The sequence below is a fragment of the Cucurbita moschata genome, unplaced genomic scaffold (genome assembly GCF_002738365.1).
Source record: "Cucurbita moschata cultivar Rifu unplaced genomic scaffold, Cmos_1.0 Cmo_Scf00023, whole genome shotgun sequence".
Taxonomy (NCBI): domain Eukaryota; kingdom Viridiplantae; phylum Streptophyta; class Magnoliopsida; order Cucurbitales; family Cucurbitaceae; genus Cucurbita; species Cucurbita moschata.
Window position 1 is genome coordinate 1,723,921 of NW_019268539.1, and position 16,887 is coordinate 1,740,807.

At 36.9% G+C, this 16,887-nt stretch overlaps 2 protein-coding genes across 6 annotated transcripts; one reads left to right on the plus strand and one right to left on the minus strand.

The window, feature by feature from the left end:
• Positions 1 to 85: 85 nt before the first annotated feature.
• Positions 86 to 5,870, minus strand: LOC111460219 (protein REDUCED WALL ACETYLATION 2-like). Of its 2 annotated transcripts, none has more exons than XM_023103369.1 (16): positions 5,324 to 5,870; positions 5,031 to 5,122; positions 4,275 to 4,412; positions 4,124 to 4,180; positions 3,942 to 4,014; positions 3,514 to 3,672; positions 3,154 to 3,303; positions 2,794 to 3,049; positions 2,594 to 2,715; positions 2,160 to 2,246; positions 1,991 to 2,079; positions 1,845 to 1,907; positions 1,707 to 1,763; positions 1,015 to 1,111; positions 763 to 921; positions 86 to 322 (listed from the first exon to the last, which is right to left on the minus strand). In XM_023103369.1, the coding sequence occupies exons 1-16, from the start codon at positions 5,354 to 5,356 to the stop codon at positions 317 to 319; spliced, it is 1,638 nt and encodes a 545-aa protein (XP_022959137.1). In that variant the 5' UTR covers positions 5,357 to 5,870; the 3' UTR covers positions 86 to 316. The 2 variants fall into 2 exon arrangements, with proteins under 2 accessions (XP_022959137.1, XP_022959136.1); XM_023103368.1 differs by having other exon boundaries at positions 4,275 to 4,415.
• Positions 5,871 to 6,683: 813 nt separating this feature from the next.
• LOC111460217 (flowering time control protein FCA-like) lies at positions 6,684 to 16,887 on the plus strand. 4 transcript variants are annotated; one of them, XM_023103365.1, is made up of 19 exons: positions 6,684 to 7,200; positions 7,816 to 7,886; positions 8,506 to 8,584; positions 11,444 to 11,526; positions 11,603 to 11,654; positions 12,008 to 12,075; positions 12,357 to 12,423; positions 12,806 to 12,885; positions 12,977 to 13,041; positions 13,265 to 13,324; positions 13,579 to 13,729; positions 14,295 to 14,366; positions 14,478 to 14,759; positions 14,808 to 15,026; positions 15,145 to 15,315; positions 15,383 to 15,577; positions 16,006 to 16,071; positions 16,149 to 16,197; positions 16,517 to 16,887. In XM_023103365.1, the coding sequence occupies exons 1-18, from the start codon at positions 6,951 to 6,953 to the stop codon at positions 16,188 to 16,190; spliced, it is 2,073 nt and encodes a 690-aa protein (XP_022959133.1). In that variant the 5' UTR covers positions 6,684 to 6,950; the 3' UTR covers positions 16,191 to 16,197; positions 16,517 to 16,887. The 4 variants fall into 4 exon arrangements, with proteins under 4 accessions (XP_022959133.1, XP_022959131.1, XP_022959132.1 ...); XM_023103363.1 differs by having other exon boundaries at positions 14,478 to 15,026; XM_023103364.1 differs by having other exon boundaries at positions 13,582 to 13,729; positions 14,478 to 15,026.

Below are 16,887 nucleotides of genomic sequence, written 5' to 3' on the forward strand. Positions count from 1 at the left end.
AAAAAAAAAAAAAAAAAAAAAAAAAAAAAAAAAACGTAAAAATGTGAAGATTTGCTATTTATTTCACTATTTAAAAGTAACAAATTTTTATTGAAAGTGAACAAACTCAATGGAATACAAGACCGTGGCCTCAAATTATGAATAAACTATGCCCTAAAGTAGTGGCTTATTTCATTTAATAACCCACTAACAATACGGTGGATTAACCTATAACACAATTTTCTTGTTTTTCTTCCCTTCTTTTTCATCACGAAATTTCGTCCTTCCACAGAAAATTGTAGTGCCCTTCTGTACAATCTCTTATTATCTTCAATTCTCAAACCTGCATATTGAATACCAAAAAGAATGAAGAAGATGTTAGACGAACACGACTCTCTATAATGGTATGATATTGTCCACTTTGAGCATAAGCTCGCTTTGCTTTGGGGAGTCCTCATACCAATGGAGTTAGTATTCCTCACTTATAAATCCATGATCATTTCTAAATTAGCCGATGTAGGACTTTCATCCTCCAACGGAAGAAAGTCGATGACAACCGTCGATCTTAAAATGGTTAAAACCACTTTTATCAGGTTTAAAATCACTTTGGAACGTGTGCTCGATCCTTCAAAATCAATTTTTATGATACGAAAATCGTGTCTAAAAACATAAAACTAAACACTAAATTGATTTTGAATTATTAAAAGCATGTACAGAAGTGATTTTGAATACGACAAAAGTGATTGTAACGATATCAACGTTGTTAGTGTTTGGGACTCTTACCATCATTGGAGGGACTTCAAGGAATACGAATGACAAGGCGTATAAGATGGCCATGATTGCAGCTGCAGCAATCATGTTATACATAATGCGCTTATTGTCCTTGCTAGGTACAAAGGCCGTTTTAAACGTATTTGTCAGCTCAGAGAGCCTGTAAGAAGTCTGCAGGCAAGGCAAGGCAAGCAAACGGGGGATGATCAAAATTTAGCACAGTCAAAATCTTCAAGACGTTAAAAGTAAATAACTAATATTTACCGTCAGAAGTATGATAGTTGTAAGCATGAAGTTCAGTAAAGGATAATCTGGGATGATAATGAGCAACAGCTTTGGCTGGGCGTCCGGAGCATTTGATCTGAAAGATAAGGTTAAATTGTAGAGATGTTTTAGTGTATGATTGGTTAATAATTGTTGTCTCTACCTATGCTATAATAACAAATGCATTTGCCACCAAAACTTATTGGATTTATAAATCCAAAAAAAATGTACTACGGTTCTTGTAAACTAACTAAGAAAGGTCCAAAGTGGGTTGGTTGTCATTTTATTCAGTTTCGGGTTTCAAATACTAGTTACAGAACTTGGCTGTGCCTTTGCCCAAAGTTGATGTGAGATCCTACGTCCGTTAGGGAGGAAAATGAAACATTCTTTATGAATGTGTGGAAATCTCTCCCTAATAGACGCGTTTTAATAACCTTGAGTGGGAGCCTACAAGGGAAAGTGTAAAGAGAACAATATTTGCTAGTGGTGGGCTTGGCCCGTTATAGTTAAACCCCTAATGCTCAAGAAAAGGTGCCACCAATTAGATGATTAGTTGTATGATCTTAAGCTTGCCATTTATCTTTTTGTGTCTCATGCTGAGGAGAACCTAGGAATAGTTAAAGCTAAATTAACATTATTCACCAACTATTTTATGCATGGAACAAAACACCAGCTGAAAAAGGAGGCCATACCTTAACCAAATATGGAACTGCGAGATGTATGTGTCCAGTGAAATCTTTCCTATCCAACTGGATGGATTTAAAGCAATTAAAAGTTAATTATATGATGAAACAAAGAAGTAAATGGGTTTAAAAAACAAAATGATATACCCGAAAATGGTCAAAGTATAGCTACGGGTACTCTGGCTGACATTTCGTATGCATATGTAGGCTCTGCTCCACATGAACAAAACAATGCTTAACTAACATCTATAGCTTTTCTATTTCAAGCTCCATATAAGAAAAGGTTCACATACGTGATGGGAATCCAAGAAGTGTAAGGATGGTATTGGTTGTAAGTAAGACTGTCCAATTTGAATATGTACTCAAACCATAGATATGCGGCCTGAAAAGTCACAAAACGGCTTGAATTAGAGGGGAAAAAAACCAAGAAATGACTATGGTACACATTAAAAAACATTCTACCGTTGCGGATGTCACAACAATTGTCGTTTTGATCAGTATCCTGCGCTTCAGTTTTGCTTCGTCTAGCTTTTCAATCCATTTCTCAATCTGTCAAAATCATTCCATTATTAAGAATTTCTTAAAGGGGAAATGCAATAATGATAGAATTGGATCAATCAAGTGTTGGGAATAACAGACTCTTCACAATGGTATGATATTATCCACTGTAAACATAAGCTCTTGGCTTTGCTTTGGGCTTCCCCAAAAGGTCTCGTACCAATGGAGATGTATTTCTTACCTATAAACTCATGATCATTCCCTAAATTAGTCAACGTGGGACTCCCTCCCAACAATCCTCAACATCAAGGACGCCTTATGATGGCATGAGACAAACTAAAAAATTTCAGGTAAAAAAAAATGTGATGATAGTACAAGTCGAGCACGTTTAAACTTACAGTTGAATAATAGTAAGCATACAACATGCCTAATATCCAAATATAGCGATCAAGTCCTGTGCGGAAGTGCCACTCATACATAGGAGGCAACTGTTCTTTCAGTCGATTTGGATCTTTATATCCTGCAATAATAATTTGAAATGTTAGGTTGGTTGGAGAAAATCGTTTATCCTTGAAAAGTTAAATAGATCAAGAGCTACCTAGAATGAAGGTAAATGGTTCCCAAAGCACTTCAAACACTCCAGGTATTTCCCACACTATGATAACGACCAAGAAGCAAACGAAAAATTTCACGATAATGACGGCTCTAATCTCATTGTACTTGTGCAAAACACCAACAATACCATATACCACGAGAGAGAAAAAAGTGTGCAAGGGGCAGATATAGTATAGCATGTAACTGTTGTCAAGGACAATGCAGCACATAAAGACCAAGAAATTAAGCCGCCACATCATCTGCTCAGCAGAAAATGTAAAAAGTCAACGAAATAATAGTTTTGATCACAAGTAACTTTGCTTTCTTACGAGCAAGAAATTGAAGGATCAATAGAAGAGCATGCCTGAGCAAATCTAGGAAGGCTAAAGTCTTTACGAGCATAGTAATATGAAAAATTCCCGAATCCAGTCATCCACACATATGCAGCAACACATACACGACCCACATTGTAAATTTCTCTTGCAGCAAAGTAATGGTACATCAAAAAAATCACCTATAGAAAAAGAAAAGAAGCTTATGAAGTTAGCTCGGGTAACTTTATAAGCAATTTCACATTATGACTTGCAAGATTTGAGATGAAAGCAAGGAAAAACGCAATTAGGAATCATGCTTCTATATATATATATGTATATATGGTAAGAAACTGCACTTTCATTCAGAGAAATAAAATGAACACTAATAATTATGTGCGCGAGTGACTGACCTGCATCCATCCTTTCCACTCCTCAGTTTGATGCCTATTCAAGAAGAGTATAGGTTTCACTGAAAATGGTGATTTATCGAGATGTATCTTGAACGAAGTAATTGCTGCAACTAAGATAAGAAGGATCAAGAGGAAGGCGAAAAGATCTCGATTGTAACTCTGCAAAAATTAACCATGTAAGAGAGATATTAGATCGGGGAGAACTGGTGTAAATCAACAAAATGGAGTTCACAAAAATTACAATTTTCAATCTTAAAAGTAAAAAAAAAAGAAAGAAAAATTTGAACTTTTTTTTTAATATAAAAATACAATTGATGTTGAAGAAGTACAGTGCAATAAGAACATATCTAAATGGTTTTCTAATGAACAATGTATTAGAAAGATTACTAAAAGAAATTGGAAGAAAAGAGCTCCGGAAATCAAGACACCTTTGTTGCCGATCCAAATGTATCAGTACGGTCACAGATGTAGAAGTATGCTAAAAGAAGACCAAGTTCAGATCTGTAAGTGAAAAAAGAGAGAAATATATTAACAAAAAAGAGATAAAACTCAACATTCAAGACATGTCACATAAATATTTAGCTTAAATTCTATGCAGGGGTTTACGTACGCTGCTCGGAGTAACATTCGATTTTCTATCAAGAATGACTCTTCCAGCGTAATGAACCTAGCAGGCAAAACAAACACAAGCAAACAAACATAAGTAAACCTAAAGAATCAGCAGCTGCCATTGGAAGGAACTAACGCTTCCTTTTGTGAACCTGATAACAGTAGAGAAGGTAGGTGGAATTCGAGCTCCAGAAGGAATGGACTTGATAGCCCCCCCTTCTAATAAAACAGCTTTATCATCTTCCTTTCCAGCATCACTTTCTACCTCAGCAAACCCAACATCACTTTGCCTTCTAAAAAAGAATCCAGTTTCAGTATGGAACAACATGCTACAAAATGAATAATGTTCTACCAAAATATCCTCACATCTATAGTACACATATATGACTAAAAGCAACAGATACTGTCACTTTCTAACAAACTATATTCTATCAATTCTATTCACCATTATTGTTCTTTTTACTGATTAAGCTGGTTTACTTTTTCAACAAGAAACAGATCTTCTCAGTGATCGATGCAAAGTTTCAAGGAAACAAGAATCAGGGAGGGTTCAAAAAGGAAAAAAATAATAATAATCAAGCAGTTGTTCTTAATAGAAGTAATGTAGCTCGTAAAATGATTTGCAAGATTGTTGCTGGCAAGAAATTATAGATGTAGAGGCAAATTTGGAACTGTAGGAAAGGATAGATATGTACTAAGTCAAAAGGCTTTCGTGCAGATTCTATTGACACTTCCTGATAAAACTAATTTCAGGGCTCCTCTTACTTCCTCTTCACTGTATTCCTTGTCTTGTTAATGTTGTTCGTATATGTGTGTGTTCATATCATGATTAATACATAAATATGAACATGTCTTGAGAAAGAGAGAAGACAGCAAAAATTTATCGTTAAAAGGATCAATCAACTTACACTTTGGAAGCGATCGACTTCTTTTTAAATGCTAAGTACTCCGAATAAATCCAAGCAACGACAATGGTTAAAAATCCGATAAGAAACGAAACCTGTATCAATCAAGTGAAAGAACCAGTATAATCCATAATAACATCAGTCTAGTTTCCATTGAATAAAGCAACAACGAACTGATAGTGGAGCAGGCGAGCGAAATTATAGGAAAATCCACAATAGAAGTGAACTTCTTTCGAATCACAGGACTAGAATAATCGAACGAATTGAAATAGTTGAGAAGTGATTAGAATACAAACCTGAGCGTGAGTCACAGGGCCTAGTAAAGCCATTGCTACAAGTTACCGACAAAATCCGGAATGGAAGAAGTCGATCAGAAGGAATGCTTACAAGATAACCAGAAGCATTACCGGCGTTTTGGCGCTCGCAAGAACAATCCAAGTGAAATGGATTGAAAACAAGAAAAAAGAAGAGGATGAGTGAAGAGAAGTGTTCCATTGGAAGTATATATATGCAGCAAAGAAAGACGAACAATCAATGCAAGAAAGAAGAAAGCGCCAAACAATTAATGGAACCATAACCAAAAATTAAAAAGTTCTAACGTTGAAGTTTCAGAGTAAAACCGATTCAAGAGAAAACGCTACCAACGCCGAAGATCTCCATTACAGAATACTTCTAGTTTGCATTTGAGATGGATTTGGTTTCGGAAAACCGCAGTGAATTTGAGATGAATTCGGTTTCGACTTTTGGAGACGCTGCCGGAGTTTCTCGGCGGCGATAATTTAGCACGGCCATGACTGGCGGCACGGAGGATGCCACATTAACAGTCCAGTCAACCTCGGTCCCTCTACTTCCTACGTTTCATGCAGAGGAGTTTTTAATAAACCATAAGTTTCAAAGAATTAAAGCTTTTTAATCTAAATTAATAATAATAAAAAATTTAAAAATAAAAAAAATAAAAAAATAAATTTCTCCTCCTTTAAAATTAAAATTAATAACCCTAAATGGTATAAAAAATAAAAAATAAAAATATTTGAAAACTATTTATCAACTCATCGTATATTTAAATGTATTAAAAGTATTTTATTTTATATTTTTTTAATTTAAGATATCAATGTTAATGTATTAGCAGTAAAATTACGAAAACGTCCTTGATGTAAACGAAGGGATTGCTCCCTTCATTACAAGTCGAGCAAGAGCCAGTAACAAGCAACAAGCAATAAATGGGTGGAACAAGGAAGAAAATCGAGAAGAGAATGAAAAAAAACGAAAAAAACGCTACTACTTATTTTAAAAATTACAATATTATCCTCGACCTTTTACAAATGTCTCAGACCGTAAGCTGTAACGTGGAAAGAGTATAATGATGATTCAAAACTAGAGCGAGTCTTATCAGGATTTTTATTTAATAAATAATTTTGAAATGTTTAAATATACCATAATTTATATAACAAATAGAAATATGTGTAAGAGAGAGTTTGGAAGTTTATTTATTTATTTATTATTATTTTTCGTAACTTATCCTTGATGGGCTCAAAGTAAAGCCGATTGGGTTTAATGGGCCCACTTACCTTACGGCCCACAGTTCTGTCGGGCCCATATAAAGTGTATATATATATATATATATTGTTTATTATTTTATTTATTACAATTATTTGTACTTTCTTTCTTCAGTTCTTCCGCGACAGCGCGGGATTCCTCTTCTTCCTCCCGAGTCTGACTCCGTCTTGTCTTCGCGAGTTCTAAGATTCTGGAATTTCGTTTCACTTCACTGATTCGTTTTCCTGAAGAGGACTGCGCAAATTTGGGCTTCGATTTCTCAGTTCCGCAAAGCTGGATAGGCATAGAGAAGACCGCTATGGTTCCGACCAAGATTCCCACCCGTACCGTCACTCTGCAGCTCCTTCTCGCTTCTCGGACTCCCCGATGAACCATCAAGACAGTCGCTGGAGCCCCAATAACTTCCGTGGCGGCGTTTCCGGAGGTAACCGTCGGCCTTTCGACAGCCCGCCGCGCTTCTCTACTCCCGGTGCTGCTAATTTTCGCCCTATGGGAACTGGCGGGGGGTTCCGTCCAATTCCTGGTACTGGCGGTGGTTTTGGGTCCAGTTTCCAGCCGCCTCCTGTTGCAGGACAGAAACGGGGCTATCCTTTCGCCGGCCGTGGAAGTTCTCCAGGTTAGATTTTGTGGATTAATTTAGTTGCAGTTTCTTTTCTTTTGTTGATAAGAACACCAGGCGATCTTTTTTCAGTTACTTTCATGCTGGTTTTCGCTTTGTTGCTTCTATTTCCCTCGGTTAGTTTAGTTCTATCAAATCTGTAAACGGATCACATAGAATTTATGTTATAAAGGTCAAAGAACGCATTCTTTGGAAGATGGTGCTCATGATGTATACTAAGAACCTTGGAGTTAGATTGCATATTTCCTGTATCATACCAGTTCTAAAGAGTGTATTTTTTCCCTCACTTTCTCTAACCTTTCTGGGATGTTTGAGATATGGTTAAAACTTCATCCAATGTCTGAATTATGTTCTTGGAAAATCGAATTTATTGTCAATGTGAAGTTCTATTGATTACCTTTATCATAATTAGCTCCCATTTGAAGGGGGAAAAGAAAAAGAAAGTTCCCTTCTAACCGTTAGCTATCAAGAAACAAAAACTCTCATTAAGAAGGTAATTCTAACTTTCAGTGTGATCAATATGTGAGATATTTTTAGTGTAGTTCTCATATATTTCACGCAGCATCTTCACTAATCTTGCAGCTTGCTAATATCAACATCTTCCATCTTCAGATCATTCGGACAGAAGCAGTTTTGCCAAGCTGTTTGTTGGATCCGTTCCAAGGACAGTTACAGAAGAAGATGTAAGTCCTAAGTATTCATTAAGTCGTTGAAGAGCCATGAATTCATTTCCCCACTTTTGTACACTGTATTTACACATTTCTGTCAGACATGTCTTGCATTCTTCTATTGATATGAGAAGGTCTAGGTGTGGCATTTCTTCTAGAGATGAAATGTTTTCGCATTATTTGACATGCATTATTGAAGGGAGCACTTGGTGGGTTGGGAGGCTTTAAAAGTTGTAGGCTTTGAGACATTATTGTTGTGTGAGATTCCTATTGGATCTCTCGTTTAGAGGTGGTGAGAACAAGTAGGACAAATTTCTTTCTTGGCAAGCTAGGTTTTGTTCTACCCTTTTGAGGACATATGGTTTGAGAGAAATAAAAGGATTAGTTGTGAGGGATCTTGGAAAAAGAAATGTTTAGTTCATTTTCAATGCTACGTTTTGTGTTCATGTGACCAAGTATTGTTGTTGTCATCCTTCTTTGTTTATGAACACTTACTCCTGGAGCCTTTATAATTTTTTTTTGGGCTCAGTTAGTGGTAGGGTATGTGCTTACGAGTGACTTTCATTTGGTTTTATTTTGATTTTTTTTCATGTAAATAGGTTTCTTAGATAAAACTATGCTTGTTTGATACCAGATTCGCCCATTGTTTGAAGAACATGGAAATGTGATTGAAGTAGCTTTGATAAAGGATAAGAGAACAGGCCAGCAACAAGGTAAGCATAACCTCTATTTTGTATGAATCACTTTTGGTTCATACACATGTCATTTCAGGTTTTGAGAGGCTCGAAGAAACCGTGAGCTCGTTTCCGTTTGTTTTTGCAACAAGTTTGGTGCTTGTTGGTTTTCGTTGCGATCCTAACTTTTTGTCCATCATTTCAAACAAGAAGAGGACAAGGCATGTAAACCTGCTATAATATCAAGTTTTGTATGGCAGTGGAGCACAAAAGACCGTGCCTTGTGATAGTGGCTGGTGCTGCGGCAATGAGGATATAACCCCCTTTTTTTGTAATGGGAGTGTCTGCTGCCAGCAGTTTAGGTTTTTTATTTTAGGATTTATAGTAAGACAAATGTACAGAATTAGAAAATACTGGTTTTTTTTATAAAATTTTTATGTTAATATATATTGTAAGTTTGGAAGATTTGAATGTGTGTGTGTTTTTTCAAATTTTGGTGAATGTGATTCGTTTAAATGGTTTCAAACTTTGAATTGTTATTGATGTGGAATATAAAATGGTGATGGGTACGGAGTTTCATCTCCTAGTGGCTTGCAAAGGATTTTGTGAGGTGTATGTGTTGTTGGATAGTTGGTAACTGATAGCTCACTTTTTATGTTATCCATTGAATGAATGGATGAGTCTCAGGTTTTTCAGGTTGCTTGTATGTCTCTCTGAGTTGGTTTAGTCTATTGTAGTATGAGGCACATGGATTGTTTTGTTGCCTTGTTGATGATATCTTCATTTTTATCCAAGCAAATGGAGGAAGACCCGTCATGTTTGATAATAGACGTGATTTTGTAACGTCTTATTCTGTCTCAAGTCAGACTCTTTGGGAGTTCTACTGCAACATGAAACTCTGCCTTATTGACCATGTGAAACTCATCCTCTCTTACCCCACATATCTCTTGTGATTTTTCACAATTCCCTTTTGTACCTGTGCTTAGTAGCGTGTAAACCGAACAAGTAGCTTTGCTTCAAACTTGTCACTGTTGCTTGTGTATGGATTGCTGTGTTATATTTTTTAGGAGATTTTTGTTCTTGATTAGTTTTATCTGGTTTGCCCTGTTTTCAAAATTCATGAACTCGTGAGTTCGTTCTAGCGTTCAGCACTGATGTTTATTGCCTGTTGTTTGAAGTCTTGACCGTTTCTTCTTCTTGCAGAAGGAGATCCTGTATCTTTGTTGGTTGTGGTGTATGATTATGCATTTTTTTGGTTCATATAAATGGTTTTATTATTATCAACACTATCTTGTGTATCTTTCTTTCTGGAAACAAGTAATTTTGTAAAACGTAAAAAATAATAATATACAAAGACCTAGACCTTAGGAGATACAAAAACTTTTCTCATGGGGCTACGAAAGGAGGATACTTGGTAAAGCCTCACTGCAGAATTGATTTGAGCAAAATAATGCAGCTGTTAATGCAACTATGCTGAGTTTCTGAGGGATATGTCCTTCCATTTACTCAGATTGGTTCATTTTTATTGCACTGGCGTGCTGAGTGGCATTTTTAGTGTTGAGAGTTCTATGCCGAGTATAAATTTCGATACTTTTGTTTGATGGATACTTGTTTAATCCCCTGAATTTACACATTTTGAAGTTTACTCTATTTTGCATGATATTGTGTCTTCTTATTCAAGTTTTCCGCTTTAGTTGGATAGGAGAAGACAGCGTGTAATTTCATTATTAAACCTTTTGCAATATTGTTATTTAAGGGTTTTGATAAGGCAGAATAATGCGGTTGTGGAGTTTATAGTTTCTGATGGCTTTACTTAACATTTTTCATGGCTGCATGTAGCTGATTATCAATGTACATTTTGTGATTCAATTACAGCAAGTTGTGGATTTACTAACCGAGTGAATGTGTTATCTTATAGAGGAAGTGATTGTGATTAATATTTTCACGAGTTTGTAGGACGGTAGGTTGTTTGACCTCGTTATTACTAGCTTAGCCTATTAAATGATATTTTTAGTGCTGGGATATGATAGTTTCTTCAAGTTTGTTTAAAGTGAGACATTTCTAGCTAATGTAAGACTGATATATATGATGTAGAAATGTAAAAAAATTATCGATGACCTCCTAATAGCGAGCTTTTGGATTCTTTGTACCATCATAATCATTTGTTACCAATGTTGGTTGTGGTGGTGGTGCTGAAGGCAACGATTGCGATACAAAGATCATTTAGGCAGTCATAATGTGCACGCTAGTGATTTTACTAGCTTATTCCGAATGTTTGGCGTTGAGAAATTCTTGATAGCTGGCTTTTCCAACATTTGAATTCTTCCCGTCCTATAGTTTCTCTGTTTCGCTTAAGGTGGTTAATCTCCTATAGACAATGGAATGTGTACTATGGCCACGACCTCATGCTGAAACATGCTATAGTTTATCTCTACGGTTGGTCCTGTTTGTACTGAATGAATGGAATTAAAGTTGTGTCCTATTCTCTGGATGCATTTTGTAGCGTCTTTAGTAGGAAACCGCCTTTAAATCCTTATGAATGTTGAGGGATTCTTGGGTGTTCTTTACCTATATCTTCCTGTGTGCTTGTAGATGGCAGGTTGTAACCAACATCTATATGTATTAACTTTCCCTTTTCATCTCTATGTGTGTGTTTGTATCCCTTTCTACTAGATTTTCCTGATTTGGTCGTTGACGTATTTTTTGTAATGGTAACTGTAAAGTTGGCCTTTCTGTTGATTGGAATGAACTGATACATGTGGATGTAGCATTAATTTTACGTGCGCTGTATTTTACCCTCTTCATTTGCTCGTGGTTATGGTTAGGAATAAATGTAACACCATTAATACAAAGTTATGATCCAATGTAGTCAAATCAGAACATCCTTTACTTATGCAGGATGTTGTTTTGTAAAATATACAACCCCAGAAGAAGCTGATAGAGCAATTAGGAACTTGCACAATCAACATACCCTTCCTGGGGTGAGTTTCCTCCCCCAAATGTTATCTATATATATCTCGTGCGCAATGCTACTATGTATCTTAAACATGTTTACAGGGAGCAGGCCCAATTCAAGTTCGATATGCTGATGGAGAGCAGGAGCGTCTCGGTAATTGACTCATGGATCTGGCTTTTGTCTTATTTATTAACCTTCATCCATCATCGTCATCTTTTTCTTTTTGTGTGTGAGGATTAAATTTCTGAGGCAGTACTATTACTTCGTTTATTTTTGAACCTTTGGTTGTTATGTCGGAAAAATGTTTTGAAACGACAAATAGAAAGTCGGAGTAAGATATGAATTTCAATCTGGACTGAGCGTTATTGAAGTATAATGTGTTGTAAGCATTAATACTTCAGAAATGTCAGTGTTCCAAGTCAGTAGAATGGTGAATCGGCCTGTCTGCTAAAACAATTTCATTTTCTATCATTTTATTGATTTTTTTCTTTACTTATTTTCTGCAGGTGCAGTTGAGTTCAAATTGTTTGTTGGTTCACTAAATAAACAAGCCTCAGAAAAAGAAGTCAAGGAAGTATGTTATAACCGTGTCGTTAAACCCTTTTCATCTCAATGTTATCCATTTCTGCTTCTTTTCCTTTTTCTTTTTTCAGCCATCAAATAAATTATGAACTTTGGGCTCTGTTGAGCTCTTAGAAATTTATTTTCGTCTTAGTTTCGACCTTACGTATATTGCCCTTTGTTTTTTTGGCTGTGGAGACGTGTATGCCTTTTCTTCTTAGTGTTTTTGCATGGAGTAAGATCATATGGTAACTTCCAATAGTTCAAGAAATTAATCAATATTTTTGTTCTCAGATCTTTTCTCCATATGGAGTAGTTGACGATGTTTACCTTATGCGGGATGAAATGAAACAGAGTCGTGGTATGCTTTTCAAATCTATTTGATCTTGTTAAGAAACATTTTCGATCCCTGTTCTTGTTCAATATGGAGAATGCATGTTGTTGTATGGTAAATGATTTAGATTTTGAGGCTCTGTTGGCTAGGGATTTTAATTATTTGATATGGAACGGAGTCGTAGATGCTGAATGGTTTAAATGAATGGATGACACTCTACTTTCATTCAGCATTTATCAATATGGAATTCTAGGATTTGATTACTTGTTTTTTTCTGTTAAATTCTAAGAGAAAGAAGATTATGCTAGGCCGTTCGACTATTAGATTCAAACTTATCATCACTGTCATTATTACTCTCTCTTCCATTATTCTGGTTTTCCATATCTTTACGAGTCGCGTTATTTTGAAGGGTGTGGATTTGTGAAGTATTCACAAAGGGATATGGCACTGGCGGCTATAAATGCACTTAATGGAAGGTTTACAATGGGAGTAAGTCTATTCTTGAGTTTATAATATCTTTTTGTTCTGCAGTATTTATCACCAAACCTACTACTTAATGAATTTCCTCGACCACAATTAGGGTTGTGATCAACCATTAAGCGTTCGCTTTGCTGACCCAAAGAAGCCTAGATCTGGAGATTCAAGGTTCGATATGATGTGCCGTTTATGATCAAATTTTGAAGTTGAAAATAGATCCTTTTGAAGGCCTTTCTTTTCTAGCATTTTCTTAAACCTTTATTTGAACATGGTTTTGGTGGGTAGTATTTAATGTCTTGTTCTGAAATTTGGTCCACCCTTAACCCATATATATATATATATATATATATATGACTAAGAACCATATAACTTAAGGATCTTGCTTTTTCAGGGGCACTCCTGCATTTGGAGGTCCGGGTTTTGGTTCTCGCTTTCAAGCACCTGGTCCGAGGTAAAATTCATTGTGGGAGATACCTTTCAGTGGCCATTGTCTTTAAGTGTGTGTGAATGAATAGAAAACTAAGCACAATTTTTCATTGATCAAATGAGAAGTACCAACAAATGGGAAAACCCCAAGGAATAAAAACAAACTGCAATGATCATAGTTGCAAAATGGTTTTGAAATGCGGCTCCAGTTGGAGCCAAAAATTTGGCGAAGTACCAAGCATTTTCTGATCATGCTGTTTGATTGTTTTGTGCTTTTAGCAGACCAATGCCTAATTTTGGTGAATTTATGGGTGATCGAGTTCCAATCGATGTACGAGGTTTCAGGCCACCTGTTGATGCTGGTGCTTTTCCCTTTGGGGGGGGTCAGTTGCCTCCTAGGTCCAGTGAAATGGGACTGCCTTTGAACTTGGTAAGTTATTATTACCTTTTGACATGTAATTTCAAGTGCTGTTTGTGTTGTGAATTACATAGGTTTATGTATAGAAAAAGGGGCATTTTGGTCAATTTACTCCGTTTTAACTAAACCATATTTGTAACGGAGAACTCGTAGGGTATTAATATTTTAACATCCTCTTGGATTTGTGGTTGACCTATGATAGTTAGCATGCATTTTATCTCGACGTTAGATATGGGAACCTACTTATTAATCAAAAGGCATCGATGCAAGGATTTTATGGAACCGTTTCTGTATAATCTTCGTATTGGATATTTCCATTTTTTTTTCTAGATAAGAAACCTCGCTAGTTAAACTGAAGCAAGCAACAAAAATTGCTTGGATAGAAGTCCCCATCAGTACTGTTGATATTGTAATGGCCCAAGACCACCGCTAGCAGATATTGTCTTCTTTGGACTTTTCTTTTCGGGCTTCTCTTCAAGGTTTTTAAAACACGTCTACTAGGGAAAGGTTTCCACACCCATAGTTTTCACACCCTTAGTTGTACGTTGCATAACTAATGTTCTTGCATAATTTTTAGGGTGGTCCTGGAAGTGGGTTTAGAGGTCCCAATCCTGGGTTAGCCTCTCCAGCATCCTCTGCTTCTCAACAGGTAAATAGACGTCGATTTATGAATGTTTTTTTTTACTCTACCTGCTAGATTATATCCTAGGAATTCCCAAAAATCTCCAATGTTATCTGAATTTGTTAAAATCTTTATCAGTCTGCCAGCCAGCATCCATCACTTGGCCTCCAAGCGTCGCCCGTGCTAAAGGCCGTTCAGTCAACAACACAGTTGCCACCGTCAAGTCAATTGCATCCTCATGGTCCTTCCTATTCTCAGCCACATTCAACTGCAGCATTAGCACAACAGCATAATCAACCACAAAATTTCAACTCTTCTGGTCAACTGCCGTTCAGTCAGCCCGCACCTTCCCAAGAGTTACCTAGCATTGGTGCACAGTTTCCGGTATCTCAGGCTATGGTCCAGCCGGGTGCCTCATCAGCTGCAGCTACACAAACTCCTTTGAGTATGAACTTACAATCCCATGCTGCTGCCCCTAATCAACAGCAACGTCCTACACCGATTCAGCCACGGCAGAATTCACCTTCTCAGTTAGCACACATGTTGTCACAACAAAAACAAACTCTCCATGCTAGTTTTCAGTCTTCCCAGCAGGCATTCTCTCAGCTACAGCAGCAGTTGCAGTCGATACAACCATCAAATCAAAGCTCAACGTTGCAGCCGAGTTCCCGGACTATTAATCAGCAGGTAACGAGTTATCTCTATACTAGTAGAACATGTTTGGATTTGTTGAGGTATATAGGACATTTTGATCCCAATTTAAGGTTAAGACAAATATTGTCTGTCGTTTTAAATGCCCGTGCAGTCTCACTGGACAGGGGTTGTGCCACACACAGCTACCAGTGCCACTTCTGCAACATCAGATACACATAAATCTACGGTTCCTCCTGTAGCTATAAATACCAGCAATTGGACAGAGCACACTTCTCCTGATGGTTATAAATACTATTATAATAGTGTTACTGGTGAGAGTAAGGTGAGAGTTTCTTTGAAGCTTTTGCTGTTATTTGTGTGGTTAGTGTTCTCATGTGTGTAACCTGCAGTGGGAGAGACCTCAAGAGCTTTCGGCGATCGAGCAACAACAAAAGCCACCAGTAATGCAGCCTCTTAACCAGTCACGTCCTCAACTACTACCTACCCAGCAACTCTCTCAAACTCCCCAAGCCCAGCTTCAAACTCGGTTCCAGACACCGACGCCCCACCCTCAGCCGCTACAGCAACCTTCATTCCATTCACAGGTCTGTCTATTCTATTAGCAATTCCAGTTTTCATTATTGCATTTGAGAGTTTTGGCAATTGTATCTTTATTTTGATTGGTCCACTTTATCGTAGACGGTAGACTTTTTAGATAGTACTGTATCTTTGTTGGATTCCGTGAGATCCATCATTGATTGGAGAGGAGAACGAAATACTCTTTATAAGAGTATGGAAACCTCTCCCTAGCAGACACGTTTTAAAAATTTTGAAGAGAAGCTTGAAAGGGAAAGTCCAAAGAGGACAATATCTGCTAGCGGTGGGCTTGGACTGTTATAGATTCTTTTACGACTTTATTTCTCACTCATTTTCCTTTGATTTTTCTTGGGGTATGACGGCCTTTACACTACTACCACTTGGATCTTCTTCAGTTAATGTATTTTGAACATAATTTTATTCTTTCGTTATGCAGGAAGGCACTTATACAAAATTGCAGACAGCTAATAGCTCGGTAAATGATCCTACTCGCTTCCACCAGGTACATTGTACTTTTATTTTAACGCGACCACCTTACTTTCCCCGAGTCAACATCACGTAAATGACTACTTACCTCAGGGACTTCAAGCGAGTCATGAATGGGCATGGAAGAATAAATAATCAACAGGTTGGTTTCCTAATTCCATATGTCGTGTATGTTTGACTTGTAAGAGTCGAGTCCATTGGGATTGGGATTAGGATGAACAGCGTGATATTATATATAAGATGCAAAAGACACAAAAAAGAGGTCGTTTCAAGATGTTTCTTCTGCTTAATTATATAAACTGACAAGACATGAATTAACGAAGCGTCACGTGCACTGTCACATTGTCAGATTAACATTCGAGATGTTTCATTACATGTTCTTTATAACGGGATAACTTAGCCTTACTTGAGAAACAATAACTGGGTCTACGTTAACTATGGTAGAACTATTTGGTCTTCAGGAGCTCGAAATGGATCAATGAGATCTACAGGTCAGCTGGTGCATCTGCCATTGAAGTTGTGAGATGAAGATATTAGGCTGCTGTTGCCTTGAAGTTCTAAGGCAGAGAACAGCTTTGTAAGGTACAAAAACCACATATAGGATGATATTCTGTTGCAGTTAATAGCGTGGCACTGTAGAGAACATTTAAATGCATCGGCTTAGTTACAACATAATGATATGAATGTATCATATTGCTAAAATCTATGTATTGCTCATAAACGTGTATGTCCTTATATATTACATCTTAGTTTCTCAGGAGATACCGGCGGCTCTTTTGTTTCATTACATCTTAGAAATTGGAGTTGAAGAGAATATGTAGACTTTCTTTTA